General features: G+C 38.3%; 3 protein-coding genes across 3 annotated transcripts; 2 read left to right on the plus strand and 1 right to left on the minus strand.

Moving 5' to 3' along the window:
• Positions 1 to 2,531: 2,531 nt before the first annotated feature.
• Positions 2,532 to 5,211, plus strand: LOC115999769 (tubulin beta-1 chain). Its single transcript, XM_031239675.1, has 3 exons — positions 2,532 to 3,016; positions 3,545 to 3,814; positions 4,363 to 5,211. Exons 1-3 carry the CDS (start codon positions 2,623 to 2,625, stop codon positions 5,040 to 5,042), a joined length of 1,344 nt encoding a protein of 447 aa, XP_031095535.1. The 5' UTR covers positions 2,532 to 2,622; the 3' UTR covers positions 5,043 to 5,211.
• A 65-nt stretch (positions 5,212 to 5,276) lies between these two features.
• Positions 5,277 to 8,212, minus strand: LOC115999768 (oxalate--CoA ligase-like). The gene is made up of 4 exons (XM_031239674.1): positions 7,918 to 8,212; positions 6,702 to 7,749; positions 6,081 to 6,184; positions 5,277 to 5,789 (listed from the first exon to the last, which is right to left on the minus strand). Exons 1-4 carry the CDS (start codon positions 8,116 to 8,118, stop codon positions 5,571 to 5,573), a joined length of 1,572 nt encoding a protein of 523 aa, XP_031095534.1. The 5' UTR covers positions 8,119 to 8,212; the 3' UTR covers positions 5,277 to 5,570.
• Positions 8,213 to 9,334: 1,122 nt separating this feature from the next.
• LOC115998532 (probable enoyl-CoA hydratase 2, mitochondrial) lies at positions 9,335 to 14,164 on the plus strand. Its single transcript, XM_031238116.1, has 9 exons — positions 9,335 to 9,562; positions 10,655 to 10,879; positions 11,056 to 11,225; positions 11,525 to 11,599; positions 12,399 to 12,489; positions 12,562 to 12,613; positions 12,863 to 12,966; positions 13,048 to 13,124; positions 13,825 to 14,164. Exons 2-9 carry the CDS (start codon positions 10,663 to 10,665, stop codon positions 13,999 to 14,001), a joined length of 963 nt encoding a protein of 320 aa, XP_031093976.1. The 5' UTR covers positions 9,335 to 9,562; positions 10,655 to 10,662; the 3' UTR covers positions 14,002 to 14,164.
• The last annotated feature ends 467 nt before the right edge of the window (positions 14,165 to 14,631 follow it).

A 14,631-nucleotide genomic window follows, 5' to 3' on the forward strand; every position in this document is an offset into this window, starting at 1 on the left:
CGGGATTTCATTTTCATTTTTTACAATATAATTTGTGTGTTTGGGTGTCAAGGGAAATTTGAAGGGTTTGCAACTTTGCATTGAGTAAATTACTTTTATATTTATCATTTTTTATTCACTTGATCATTTATTTTGAAGAAAAAAATTATTGCAATTTATGCAAGTTGAATTTTTTTTATCAATAAACTTGTTATTTTACCAAGAAGAAAATTGCAAGGTTTTGATTGGTGGGGACTGGGGAACCATTATATCCCAGTATAGGTAAAACAATATTGAGACGTGTGACACAAGACACGTTTGGTGGATTTGTCTACAATGCAGCTATTGGAAATTTGGAATAAGTTGAATGGGTTGTGTGTGGGGTACAGGGGAATGGCCTATTTAGTCTAACACAATTCTACACCTAACACAACACAGATAGAATAAAAGTGGCCAAGTGGGTTGAATGCTTCATCAAGCAAGATGCAAGAAAGTGCAAAGCATTGAAAAATAGCAGTGATTTCGTCCCGTGGGATAACTGAGTTTGATGGATCACTTTAAAGTGTCGTTCTACTGAAACATGGGGTTATTTGGAGACCCCAATCAAAAGAGAGGAAGATTTCTTATGCACAAAGCGAACCGACAATGATGTGAACTTGAGGACTGACAAGACAATTTGTGATTTACCTCCTCTAATGACTTTTGAGTATTTAAAAATAGCAGTGATTTCTTTATTTCCAAAAAGGTTGAATCTACAACCCAGGTAGTCCCTCACACCCGACTCATTATATAGTCTTTCTTTTCAAATTTTATTCTTATGATTAATTAAACTGTTCATGCGAGTAATAATAGTGATTTCTTGATTGCAAAGGCATGATGATGAACGTACGTTGTAGATCACTTGGACTCCCTTTGCTTTTCTTTACTGCTACCACAATACAACCATCCACCATCCACCATCCAATCACATGTAGTGAGTTGTTAAGTGGGTGTCAGAAAAAGCAATTTCTTGTTCACGTGTTTGGAGTGAAAAGCACGTATGGTATTGCTTCCCATCTTCATCTGCCTGGAATTCCTTCCATAGACGGCAAATTTAACGCCGTTATTGCTTGCTTTGCAACCATTTAAGCCCATTTCGGACTAGGTAGCCGAAATTAATTCGCATAAAGTTCCTACGTCGTTGTTGGGCATTAAAACTCGATTTGATACTGTTGGGACCTTCGGGTTCTGGCGCAGTCGCAACTCACCCATAAATTACACGTCCTTACAACATCCTTATCAATGGAGTTTTTTCACTATTATTGAGGAGTTTTTGTAAGTGTAATTAGGAAAAAAAAAATGGAAGAAAGAAAAAAACATAAATATAATTTATAAAAATAAAATAGAAAAGACTCTGTCAGGCGCGCCTGACGCGCCCACCTGGCGTGTGCACTGCACGCGCCAGAGTGGGCGCTCAACGCGCACAGCAACCTCATTTTTTTTTTCACTATTCCATGCTCCCATATCTTGCAGAAGCTCCCCATCTTCTCTCTCCTCTCTTCTCTCATATGACATGGCATGATCTCTGACAATAACTCCAGCAACAACTATTGATATGGATGGCCTTAGAGTACCCTCAATAGTTATAAATTTTGAAGAGTTTTTGCAAGTGTAATTTTGATGATGTTAGTATGTGAGTTCCTCCATCTTTTTTTTAGGAAAATACTTAGTGTACTCCCATTTTATACTCCTAATTTGTACTCCCTATTTTTATGTAGACACTTTTCTGTGGGTCCACATGATGAAAATAACCAATGTTTATTTGCCATCTTAGAGAGTAGAAGTAAGAGAGTAGAATTTAAAAGTATGTGCAATAGAACTCTTTTGTTTTTAATTAATTTTTCTTTTTGAAAAAGAAAAAACTAAAGTTGAAATGTTTCCTTCCTTAGCAACATCAAGGACTCAAGGGAAGGTTAGGTTATAATTCCCAAAAAGGAAAGTACACCTTCCTCTAATTTATCAAACCTGGAAATCTGGAATTGTGGACTCGCCTTGAGATTTCAAATCTATATTTTTTCAATTGTTATACTGTGAACTATGGTCATGAACTGATACTGCAGTTATGTTGAACTGATACTGCACTTATTTTGAAAGGGAACTGCAGTTGCGCGAAAGGGAGGCAGCTTCATCTGTCTGGAACTGCAATTTTGTTAAAAGGAAATTGCATTGCAGTTGTGCGAAACGGAGACTGTTTCATCCGTTTGTTTTTATTAACAAAACGATGCGCGATCCACAACAAAATTTGCAATATTTTTTCATTCATTGCAACTCACGTGCCACCTCTCTCCGTTTCCCTTTGCACGCACGACAGAAACAATACGGCTTCCCACGTGACATTCGCGTGTGGTCCACTCTCACATCCGGCGATTGGGTAGTTCGAACTTCGAGCCCCACCTCAACTCCCGAAAATTCAAAATTTCGAAACTCCCACTTAAAACTCGCCTCCGTCACCGTTATAACGGCAAATGAGATTCTGTTCTCTTCTTCACTATCAATATAAACGCAGCAAATTTCTTCGATTCCCTCATCAGTCTCACTCCGTAGTAGCAGCTTGAGTTCCAGAGCTTCCATTTTCTCTCTCTACTTCTCTCTAAAACTGCAAGGATGCGTGAGATTTTGCACATTCAAGGAGGCCAATGCGGCAACCAGATCGGAGCAAAGTTCTGGGACGTGGTTTGCGCCGAGCACGGCATCGACTCCACCGGGAGATACAGCGGCGACAACGATCTCCAATTGGAGCGCGTGAACGTCTACTACAATGAGGCCAGCTGCGGGAGGTTCGTTCCTCGCGCCGTGCTCATGGACCTCGAGCCTGGAACCATGGATAGCGTCAGATCTGGGCCGTACGGGCAGATCTTCAGGCCCGATAACTTCGTCTTTGGCCAGTCTGGCGCCGGTAACAACTGGGCCAAGGGACACTACACTGAGGGAGCAGAGCTTATTGATTCCGTGCTCGATGTTGTCAGGAAAGAGGCAGAGAATTGTGATTGCCTTCAAGGTATTTATCCTTTCCGATTAATATTTCTTACGTACATACTGTTGTTTGTGTTAGATCTGGTCTTGAAAGCATCTAAATCATATGTATCGTAATGTGAATTTATAGTTCGCCTTGTGAATTTTAGCTTTTTAGTGGAAATTCTAAGTATTAGTTGGTGCATAGTGTGAGTTCAATCAGTTCTTTGTTCAAACTACAAAACCGTGTTCTATATTCGCCATAACATAAAAATTACTACGAGCTTAAATGTTGAAGTTTAAAGCCTCGTTATTATGGTTTATTGGCTCTTGTATATGTGAATTTATAGTTCGCCTTGTGAATTTCAGCATTTTAGTGGAAATTCAAAGTATTAGTTGGTGCATAGTGTGAGTTCAATCAGTTCTTCTTTGTTCAAACTATAAAACCGTGTTCTATATTTGCCATAACATAAAAATTACTACGAGCTTAAATGTTGCAGTTTAAAGCCGATATTATGGTTTATTGGCTTTTGTATATTGTTCTGATGAATTTTAAGTCTGCTTTTAATATCAGGGTTTCAGGTTTGCCACTCATTGGGTGGTGGGACTGGATCAGGAATGGGAACCCTCCTTATTTCCAAGATTAGGGAGGAGTACCCCGACAGGATGATGCTCACTTTCTCCGTGTTTCCTTCTCCTAAGGTGTCGGACACAGTTGTTGAGCCATATAATGCTACTCTCTCTGTTCACCAACTTGTTGAGAATGCAGATGAGTGTATGGTGCTGGATAACGAAGCTCTTTATGATATTTGCTTCCGGACACTTAAACTTACTACTCCAAGCTGTAAGTTCATTGCTGTTGTCTCAATTTATTTCTGTTCATTAGAGTTAATCATCTGTGTGGTCATGCATGAAAGTTCTGATCACATTAGTTTTTTCGTGTTGGAGTATATGTGAGCTTAGTTGTCATTAGTAATATCATTGAGAGAAAAGGTGTTCGAATCTAAGCATCAATTTATTGTAGAATTGCAGGGAAACCTGTTGCCACTACCCAATCACCCATGGTTGCACTGGGTAAACCACTCCTTGAGGTAGAAATGTAGAATCACAAGTAGGTAAACCAGTTTAGGTTGCTTAGAACTGGTCAGCTTAGGCTGATCACGCTAAGAGTCAACTTATAACCTTGTGGTTTTCAAGTCAAAAGCCCGACCAACTTTGATGGGTTACCCTATTGTAGAATTGTTTTTGTTTGTGTTGAATCTGTTATGTATATTTTCTGATTGGATAATACTTAATGGGCACTCAAACTTTGAGTCTGGTTTTTTGTGTTATTTGTATTCTGAATGAACATTCAATAAGTTAACCTGTTTGAGTGGATTGTTCTTGATGCAGTTGGGGACCTTAATCACTTGATTTCTGCCACCATGAGTGGTGTAACTTGTTGCTTGCGTTTCCCTGGGCAACTCAATTCTGATCTCCGCAAGCTAGCAGTGAACCTTATTCCATTCCCCCGGTTGCATTTCTTCATGGTTGGGTTTGCTCCGCTCACATCTCGTGGGTCACAGCAGTACCGGGCTCTGACAGTCCCTGAGCTCACTCAACAGATGTGGGATGCAAAGAACATGATGTGCGCTGCTGATCCTCGCCATGGGCGCTATTTGACTGCTTCTGCAATGTTCCGTGGCAAGATGAGCACCAAAGAAGTTGATGAGCAGATGATCAATGTGCAGAACAAGAACTCTTCTTACTTCGTCGAGTGGATCCCCAACAACGTGAAGTCCACCGTGTGTGACATTCCTCCCACCGGTCTGAAGATGGCGTCTACATTCATTGGCAACTCCACCTCAATCCAGGAGATGTTCCGCAGGGTGAGTGAGCAGTTCACAGCCATGTTCCGCAGAAAGGCTTTCTTGCATTGGTACACCGGGGAGGGTATGGACGAGATGGAATTCACCGAAGCAGAGAGCAACATGAACGATTTGGTTTCCGAGTACCAGCAGTACCAAGATGCAACTGCAGATGAAGAAGGATATGACTACGAAGATGAGGAAGAAGAACTTCAAGACTCTTAAAACTAGTTTCTTGCTTGGGTATACTTTATATGGGATTGAATTTTGCTTGCATGCACTTGTGCTGTAGGGAGTACTGACTAGGTTTTACAATTTTCTATTTGATCACTGTTGTGGCTTGACTGATTGTCTATGGGTTTTAAATTCTTCTGCGTGTACGGGTTCTGTTTTCTATTGATGTGCCTGTTAAATATTTATGTGTTAATAGAACAAGGTTGAACCTCCGGGGAACGAACAAAGCTATAACCAATAATTCCATTACTATCCGATACAAACTTGTAGTTTAAAGGGTACAATCATTTTGCTACCTTGTACCCCATTTCATGGTTTATTCTACAAATAATGTAGCTGTAGAATAAAGATATTTAAAAAACGAAAAAATCTAGGTCTAACGTTCGGCCTAGTACTAAATACTATGTACTGCACGGCAGCACTAGAATAGAATATAATGTATTATAATAATAAGAGAAAATAGAGAACCAACGAGTCTTCCAACAATTGAGGATCAGGAGCAAGTGTTTTGGGTGTTTTTCAGGCGCCAAACTTGGGGACCTTAGCGGTAGAGATCTGTGCGAGGAAGTGTTCGGCCACAAGTCTTCTCTGGATTTTCCCTGTGGCAGTTTTAGGGAGAGAATCTGTGATAAAGACCTTCTTTGGAACCTTAAACACGGCAAGGTTTTTCTTGCAGAATTTCGACACCTCTTCTTCATTGATGTTTGACCCTTCTCTTGGAATTATGGCACAGTTTATCTGCAAGCATGAGATAATATATATTGGAATCAAACTGCTTATAGTATATTGAAAGCTATCCATGGTTCCATCAATGGTAATTTAGAACTTGAAGTTGGCACGGTATTAAATTCCGTAAGCATATTTCATAAAGTTGATGAAAGATGCGAAAACAATGTTAGTGATTGAGGTGATCACCATCTCATTCGTAACCAACAAGGCAATAACAAAAAAGTGGGTATCTTAGGTTTTCGTATCAGAACAAAGATATGCCAATAATTGTACATGAAGACAAGGAGATCGGTTTCTCACCTCTTCGCCATACTTGTCATCCGGGACTCCAAAAGCCACGGCTTGAGCAATTTCGGGATGAGAAATAAGGACAGCATCTACTTCTATGGGAGATATCTTTTCTCCTAAAATTATAAGTTGGAAGTCGTGTCAATCATTGAATAACAACAAAGCAATTTTTGTATATAAAGACAATCTTTTTAATGCTCATGGAGGTAACCCTAGGGACATAATTGAGACAAGTCGTTTTCATAAGCCATGCATACATAAATGGTTACAAAAGCAATCAAAACAGAAAGTTGGTGACTTGATTAAAACTTAAACCTAAACTCGTTCTACAACCTAAACTCGTTCTACAACAGCAACAAACATCATGACTTTGAACGTGTGGTGGCATCCGACTAAGACTAAGGCAAAAATGCAACTTTTGACCAAAAATGATAAAATGTCACAGGTTAGGTTTAACCTTGAACCATTCCCACATGGCCACATTCAACATCTCTGACAAACCAAGTTCTAAATAGCAACCAGTTATGCAGTGTGTATCACAGTATTTAGGCATAATCAAGTTTAGCAAGAAATGATGTGTATATATAAGAATAGCAGGCACCAGTTATGATAAATAGGAAGGTTATAACATACCTCCACGATTAATCATCTCCTTGATCCGGCCAACTAGATGCAAATACCCATTGGAGTCCAAATATCCAAGATCACCAGTATGGAACCACCCAAACTGGAAAGCCGATTTGTTGGCCTCGGGATTGTTCTTGTACCCTTTAGTAACATTTGGACCCCTAATGCAAACCTCGCCATGTGCATCAGCCTCCTGTGGCACACCATTCTCATCCAGTATAGCCATCTCCTGACCAATGGGTCTCCCAACCGACCCAGGGAGATGGGGCCCATCCTCAGGCAATGGGTTTGAAGCCATCAAGTGAGTTGCCTCTGTCATAGCATACGCCTCCAGAACAGGGGCCCCAAATGCTTCCTCCAGCCGAGACAGCACAGATGGAGCCAAAGCTGCACTGCAGCTACGAATGAACCGGAGCTTAGGGTACACAGGCTCAGGCTTGCTCAAGTGTCGATCCAATATGATTTGGTGAATGGTAGGCACTGCTGTGTACCATGTAGCATGGTAGTTGTTCATGTCTGACCAAAAAGTTGAAGCTGAAAACCTGCCGGCTGCTGGGAGGGTGATGGAGCCTCCGGCTCCGAGTGAACTCAGCAGTCCAGCGATTAGACCATGCACATGAAACAGGGGTAACACGATCACTGTTGAGTCTGACTCTGTGAGCTTATAAACCGATTTAATGTTTGTCACTGAAGAAACCAAGTTAAACTGAGTCAATGGAACTCCCTTTGGCCGGCTCGTGGTGCCAGAAGTATGGAGGAACAGAGCGACATCGGAGGGATCATTAACGAGTTTGGACACCGCGTTAGGGTCCGATACCGAAGGAATCGGGTCCAGCGCGATATCCGATTCAGCATCGGAAAGCAACGCCGTAAGATGAGGGATCTCGAGCTTGGAAGCCGCGGCTTGAGCCGCCTCATTTCCTTCAATGGGAGTCAACAGCACCTTTGACTCCGAATCGGACAAATAGAACACGAACTCTTCCGCCGTGTACGCTGCATTCAATGGCGCCGCCGTGGCCCGAACCCGAATTGTAGCCAGAAACATAATTATAAACTGAAATTTCAAAAAAATCAAATCAAACAACTGTTTATTTGTATGAAAACATCTATATGACTATATGTTTATATGTATATATCAATTCCTTCATAGCAAATTCAAATAATCAATTTCATCGGAGAATCAATCACAACTGGAATTGAAACAGAAAAGATCAAAACGTACCTCGACGGCGTTGGGGAAGGTGAGAGCAACAACGTCACCGGGATTAACGCCGGCAGCCAAAAGGGAAGACGCGGCACGTTCAACGAGTTGATCAAGGCGAGCATGGCTAAGATCAAACTTGCCGGAAACGGAGATGGCCGTCCGGGAGGGGAACTTCACGGCGACGTCTTTCAACAAACCGGTAAGCGTAACAGCCGCCATTACAATCCAAAACCTTTTCACCACCGCAAACAACAATCAGAAGATTTTATTAAAGAGATTTTAACGAAGAAATGAGAAATGAAATGCGATGAAATCGAAGAGAAAGGGCGGTGAGGTATATATACGAGCAGCGTAGGAAGGAGGTAGGTTGGTTTCGCGAACCGAGAATCTAGGGGAGGTGGGATGACACGTGGCGGAGCGTTACTCAAACTGGGCCCGCGTTTAACAATCTCGAATTCGCAACCTGCGATGCCATGCCATTGCCAGGTGGGCGTATGGCAAGTTTGACCCAACAACAGCAGCCAGAGAAATTTGACGGTTTTGTAAAAACGCGGAACAGTCACTGAGAAGGAAATAACAGATTTGGTGGGTCAGTCACTGACCGAAATCGGTAATGTTAATGGTCTAGTGAAATTTTCCAGTTTCCAAACATGTGCTTGCCATTCATGATGTTATATAGGATCTTCTAGACGAATTCTTTTCTCCAAATATGAGAATTTCATTCGTTAAAAAAATATCGCCATAAAGTGTCAAGATCTTGTGGTCTAGTGGTATTGAGTTGCACTCCCATATAGAAAAGGTCGATTTGAATTTCAGTAGAGGTAATATTAACTCTTTATATTTCAGTAGATTGAGAAAGTAGTTATGAATATATACTAAGTTATAACAGAGTCAGTAATACTCACAAAAAACAGTCATAAAGGTAATTAAAGATTTTATGATTTAGTGACACCCGATTTACAATCCTACATAAAAGGGAGTGAGTTCAAATCGAAAAAATTAATTTTCAATTATTAAAGTTAAAAAAATTTTAATTATTCCGCGGTTATTGACTTTTGGTACCGACCAATAACCATATATAGCCCAAAACTAGTCTGCCAATAGCCCATAACAAATTAATATTTAGCCCAATCTAAATATCAAATAGCCCAACAAAACTCAATGGGTATTAGCCTTATGGCAAATTATTGCATGGACCATGGTCCACACAGCTGTGTGGACCAAAAATAAAAAGTACATTATTTTTGTATTGAAGGTACATTATCAAAAAAATAATGTATATTCAGTACAAAAATAATGTACCCTAAAATAATATATCTGCAGTAAAAAATAATGTATATTCAGTACAAAAAGAATATACTTTTTATTTTTATTTTTATCTACACACAGCTGTGTGGACGTGGACCATGGTCATGCAATAATGATCGTAGCCTTATAGCCCTACCCTTCTCCTCTTCTCAGTTTCTCGGCTACTCCACTCTCCCGTCTCTCCGTCTTCGACATTCGTTTTCTCCACACTTCCGCCGGATTCCGCTCTCATCTCTCGGCTCTCACAGTCACACTGCTTTCTCCCTCGTCTCTACCCATTTAGCGACTCACCGGCGTCGGTACGGGACTCAGCGATCGCAACTCGCCTTCGTCCAGTCGTCTTCAAGGAATCAAGGTAAATTTTAATATATCTGGTTAGTTTAATTATTTGTCTTTAACAATGAAGTCTCTGACTATCTGTTCATGTTTAATTTAATTAGTTTAATTATCTTAGTGTAAATTTTTTTAGAGCAAATATCATTTTTAGTCCCTCAACTATAATATATGTATCAATTTTGGTCCTTAACTATTAAAAATTTCAAATTAGGTGCATGACTATTAAATTTGTATCACATTTGGTCCTTGACTATTAACATTTTCAAATTAGGTGCATGACTATCCATTTTGTATCACATTTGGTACTGCCGCTAAATTTTCCGGCCAAATTTCCGGCGAAGTCACCGGTGACCGACTAATTTATTTAATTTTTATTTTAGAAATTATTTTAATACTCCGTAACTTTTAAATAAAAAAAACATAAAAAAAAAATAATAATAATAATAAAAAAGAAAACGCAAGTCACCCCCATGACTTCGCCGGAAATTTGGCCGGAAAATTTAACGGCATGACCAAATGTGATACAAAATGAATAGTCATGCACCTAATTTGAAAATGTTAATAGTCAAGGACCAAAAGTGATACAAATTGAATAGTCATGGACCTAATTTGAAATTTTTAATAGTCAAGGACCAAAATTGATACATGTATTATAGTTGAGGGACTAAATATGATATTTTCTCAATTTTTTTTACTTTACTACTTTTTCTGCGTCTGCTAGCTTGCTACTACTAATTTTGCTCCATTTTCTGCTTTTTTTTTAGCATTGTTATAACATAATTAATTTTGAAACTATCATCACTGTATGTTTATCATGATAGCTCTACATTGTTTTTAATCATGGGTACTGGACAGTGTTTCTATCATCATTCAATTCAAAACATATTAATATACTAGACAGTCTAGGTGTGAGCAAACCGTAGCTGGGTTACATAACCGACCAAAAAACTAAAAAGTAACCGAGGCTTTAAAGTTTGGCACTATAGAATATAGGCGAAAAAATATTAGTCGTAGTTCGTACTATAGTAGAAGGAAACACGTTAATTTAAGTAAAAATTACACTGCTTGGCTTGAGTTTCGACTTCTAACTTCTAAGTGCGATTACTCACAGAGTTCAAGATGGTTGTTGTTTTACGCTCCATAGCGAAATCGTTTGAGCAACAATTATTGAAACAATCAAAACACTACAGTTCTTCTCAGCTAATCACTCACCTGAGTTCTTTCAATTCCAATTCCCAAGTTCAACAATGGCAATTTCAGAACAGGCGCACTCTCATCTTGGAGCCAGTGACGTCTCAATCCATTAAGTTAGAGCAGCTGTCCGACTCTGATTCTGGTAAATACTCATTGGAACTGTGGAAGTTAGTTTCCATTTTATTCGAAATTTATGGTACTGATTATTCGTAGAAGTTAGTGGAGTCTACAAATTTGCTATGTCAATGTGGAAAAGAACCAGTGAACTGTGATTTCCCCTTGAGTTATTAATATTAATATAAAGTTGTTAATTGATAGGAATTTTGGAGCTTAAGTTGGATAGACCAGACAGAAAGAATGCGATCGGGAAGGCTATGCTAAGAGAGTTAAGGCATGTGTTTGATAGAATAAATAATGAGCGTTTGGCTAATGTTTTAATGATCAGCAGCTCCGTTCCAACAGCATTTTGTGCTGGTGCTGATTTGAAGGTTAATTCTTGACATTTGTTTTTTCGTTTTAATTTCCCTTCAGTATGTTAGTTAGCAAAAGAAGCTTAGCTTCTCAAATGATTCCATGGCATCGTCTAGAAGCAACATTTGAAGCTCCATCAAATGCTTCTTGACAATGGTAACCTTACTAAATATTGATCTAGTCACACTTGCTGTGCAATGTTTCATATAATTAAGCAAACAACTTTCTGCTGATTATTTTTCCTATTTTCTTTGTACCTATGGATGGCTAGTTCACTAGATTGATGGACTTTTTGATATTCTAATTGTGTTTGTAGGAGAGAGAGACAATGACTCCAGTAGAGGTCCAGGAATTTGTGAACACTCTTCGGTCAACATTCTCCATGCTTGAGGTTTGTTTTTGATGATCCCCCAAATTATATGCTTATAGCACTTTTTCCCCCTTAAATTATTCATGTATCCACATGAGCGGTGAGCCCTCCAATTATTTTAAAAGTTACAATTTTCCCACCTTTATGTTAAAATGGACATTTTTACCCTTAAAACATGTATTTCATTTATGTTTCTTCATCAACAAAAAATTGCTTATATGTGGGAATCAGATGCCAAAAAGAGTAGACACCATTTGCAAATATTATAAATTTAATTTTAAGCTAATGTTAGTAACATGATTAAGACTTAAACACAAATAATTCATTAATACTAAATTTAGCATTAATGAATTATTTGTGTTAAAGTCTTTACTAGCATTAGTTTAAAATTATAATATTTGCAAATGTTGTATGTTCTTTTTCGTATTTATTTTGATTTTCACATACAAGTAATAATTTGTTGGAGAAGAAAAATAAATGAAATACTTATTTTGCCCATATTTTTAAGGGTAACAATGTCCATTTAATAGAAATGGGGGAAAATCACCACTTTTAAAATAATTGAGGGGCTAATGTGGATACATAAATAATTCAGTGGGAAAAGCACTATAGGCATATAATTCAGGGGGAAAAGTGCCATTTTCCCTTTTAGTAATTATATGTGATTCTTTATAAATTGGCATCTGAAGTTTATTTCATGTCATATTTTGCTCTGTTTCTGTTCATTTCTTGTTCATTGGAGCATAAATGGTGACGGGACCTAAAATTTTGCTTTATAATTTCTATGATTTGTTGACAATTTCATCTCTGTTGTATCTAGGAACTTTGTATTCCTACAATTGCTGCTATTGATGGTGCAGCCTTAGGTGGAGGACTGGAAATGGCATTATGTTGTGATCTCAGGGTTTGTGGTAAATGACTCCAAAAGTTATTGTACTTGTTTCTGCTTCGTCTATGAAGTTGTTATCTTAAATGTTACACAGGGGAGGCTGCAGTTTTAGGCTTGCCAGAAACAGGACTTGCCATCATACCTGGGTGGGTATGTCTCTTTGTATTAAACCAAACATGCAATATCTGTAATGCGTTTTGTATATGACCTGTGAACTATATGCATTGATTGTGTTCTGACTTGCATTGGACAAGTTGGAGCTTTCCATTATTCAGTTGTGACTCAAAGGATCTTATAATATACTCTTTCTCTAGAGGTTTAAATCTTTAAAACACATTATGCTTATAGTTGAAAGACTTGTTGCTGATTCTGTCATATAATATGGCCTTTTCCAGAGCCGGTGGGTCACAACGGCTTCCTAGATTGGTTGGAAAATCAGTAGCAAAGGATCTTATTTTTACTGCTCGAAAAATTAATGGAAAAGAAGCCTTACTGATGGGTTTGTCATATTTCGGGATTTGCTTGTACTTTTGCGTTGTTCCTAGGTTCCCAGTACTTACAAAGACCATTTTTCATGCAGAGCTGGCCAATTATTGTGTTCCTGCCGGTGAAGCCCGTCTAAAGGCACTTGAAATCGCTCAGGAAATAAATCAGAAGGTACAAGCTGCATGGTTTTGTTAATTAAAGAAGGAAAAACTTATCGCTTTTGTGCAATTGGGCCATTGAACTTAAAAAGTGTGCAATTCAATCATCAAACAAGTAAAATTTGTGTAATTGAACCATTTTTACAAAAATTTTCTAGTAAAATTCAATTATATTACTAATATATATGTATTAAGAGTGACACTTTCTTCTACCATACTAGTTAGGAGTCAATATTGAAATGTTTTTAACTCAAATTGAATTAATTTTTTTTGTAAAATTGGTCCAATTGCACAAATTTTGCTTGTTTGATGGTTGGGTTGCACACTTTTTAAGTTCAATGGCCCAATTGCACAAAAGCGACAAGTTCAGTGGCCTATTTGACATTTTTTCCTTTAAAGGAATAAATGCTATCCTTCCATTTAACCAACTCTTGTACATCGAAGTTACCATAGTAACTAAATGTAGGGTGGAAAAACACGGGGCGGAAGTTGAGGCAAAGTGGTGAAAGGGATGACTAATCATAACACTGTTGCTCCCCTATCCTACCCTTTTCAAGCTTAAAAAAACTTGCTTCCACTAGAAGTTATATGCATTCTAGCATTCGGTTCCAGTTATTTTTCTGCATTGGGCACATACTATTTCTGTAGTGTTAAAATAGAGCATATACAAAGGATTGCTGTACGTACATGCCCTCTAATATCTCCTGTTTCAGGCACCGCTTGCAATAAAGATGGCAAAGCGCGCTATTGACAAAGGATTTGAGGTGGATTTGGAATCGGGTTTGGCTTTGGAGGAGGATTGCTACGACCAACTTCTGAACACAAAAGATCGGTTAGAAGGCCTTGCAGCGTTTGCTGAGAGACGAAAACCCAAATATACAGGTGAATAAACCACACCAGAGTTAGCAAAAGCCATCCCTTACTACCATTGACATTAAGTATATATATGAAGAAGCAATCATACAAAACTATTTCTTGTATTGCCTGGATTCATTATAATTTAACATTCCATCTTCTATGCTATTGAATAAAGAAGTAATGTTTATTTCAAAATCATGTCCTTGTCCCTTACATCTTGATTATTTATTGCATTCTTTTGATTTCCAGGAAGGTTGTGCCTTCCATTGGACTTTATTCTAGGAGATGCTTAGATATTACATTCAATTTGCTAACATTCGTTACGGTTAAAATAGTTTAGGTTGAAGATTTTTTTTTTTTGAATACTACTGACTCTATTACAATGCAGTATCTGTTCATAACTCCGCTGAGACTCCAACCCACCATCTTCCGTATAAAGGGAAGGGTTTGATGCCACTAGACCACAAGGTTGAAGATTAGTTGCATATATTTAAAAGATTACTTCACCTACTATTTAATACGTAGTAATAAATTACACACACATATAATGTAAAATTTAGAACTTATTTACCCCATACCATTTTCATTTAGGGTTGGTTTGGAAAATAGGAAAATGACTTCTGGAAAATAAGTCATTTTCGGGAAAATATTTTCCTTTTCAG

The sequence above is a fragment of the Ipomoea triloba genome, chromosome 12 (assembly GCF_003576645.1).
Source record: "Ipomoea triloba cultivar NCNSP0323 chromosome 12, ASM357664v1".
Taxonomy (NCBI): Eukaryota; Viridiplantae; Streptophyta; class Magnoliopsida; order Solanales; family Convolvulaceae; genus Ipomoea; species Ipomoea triloba.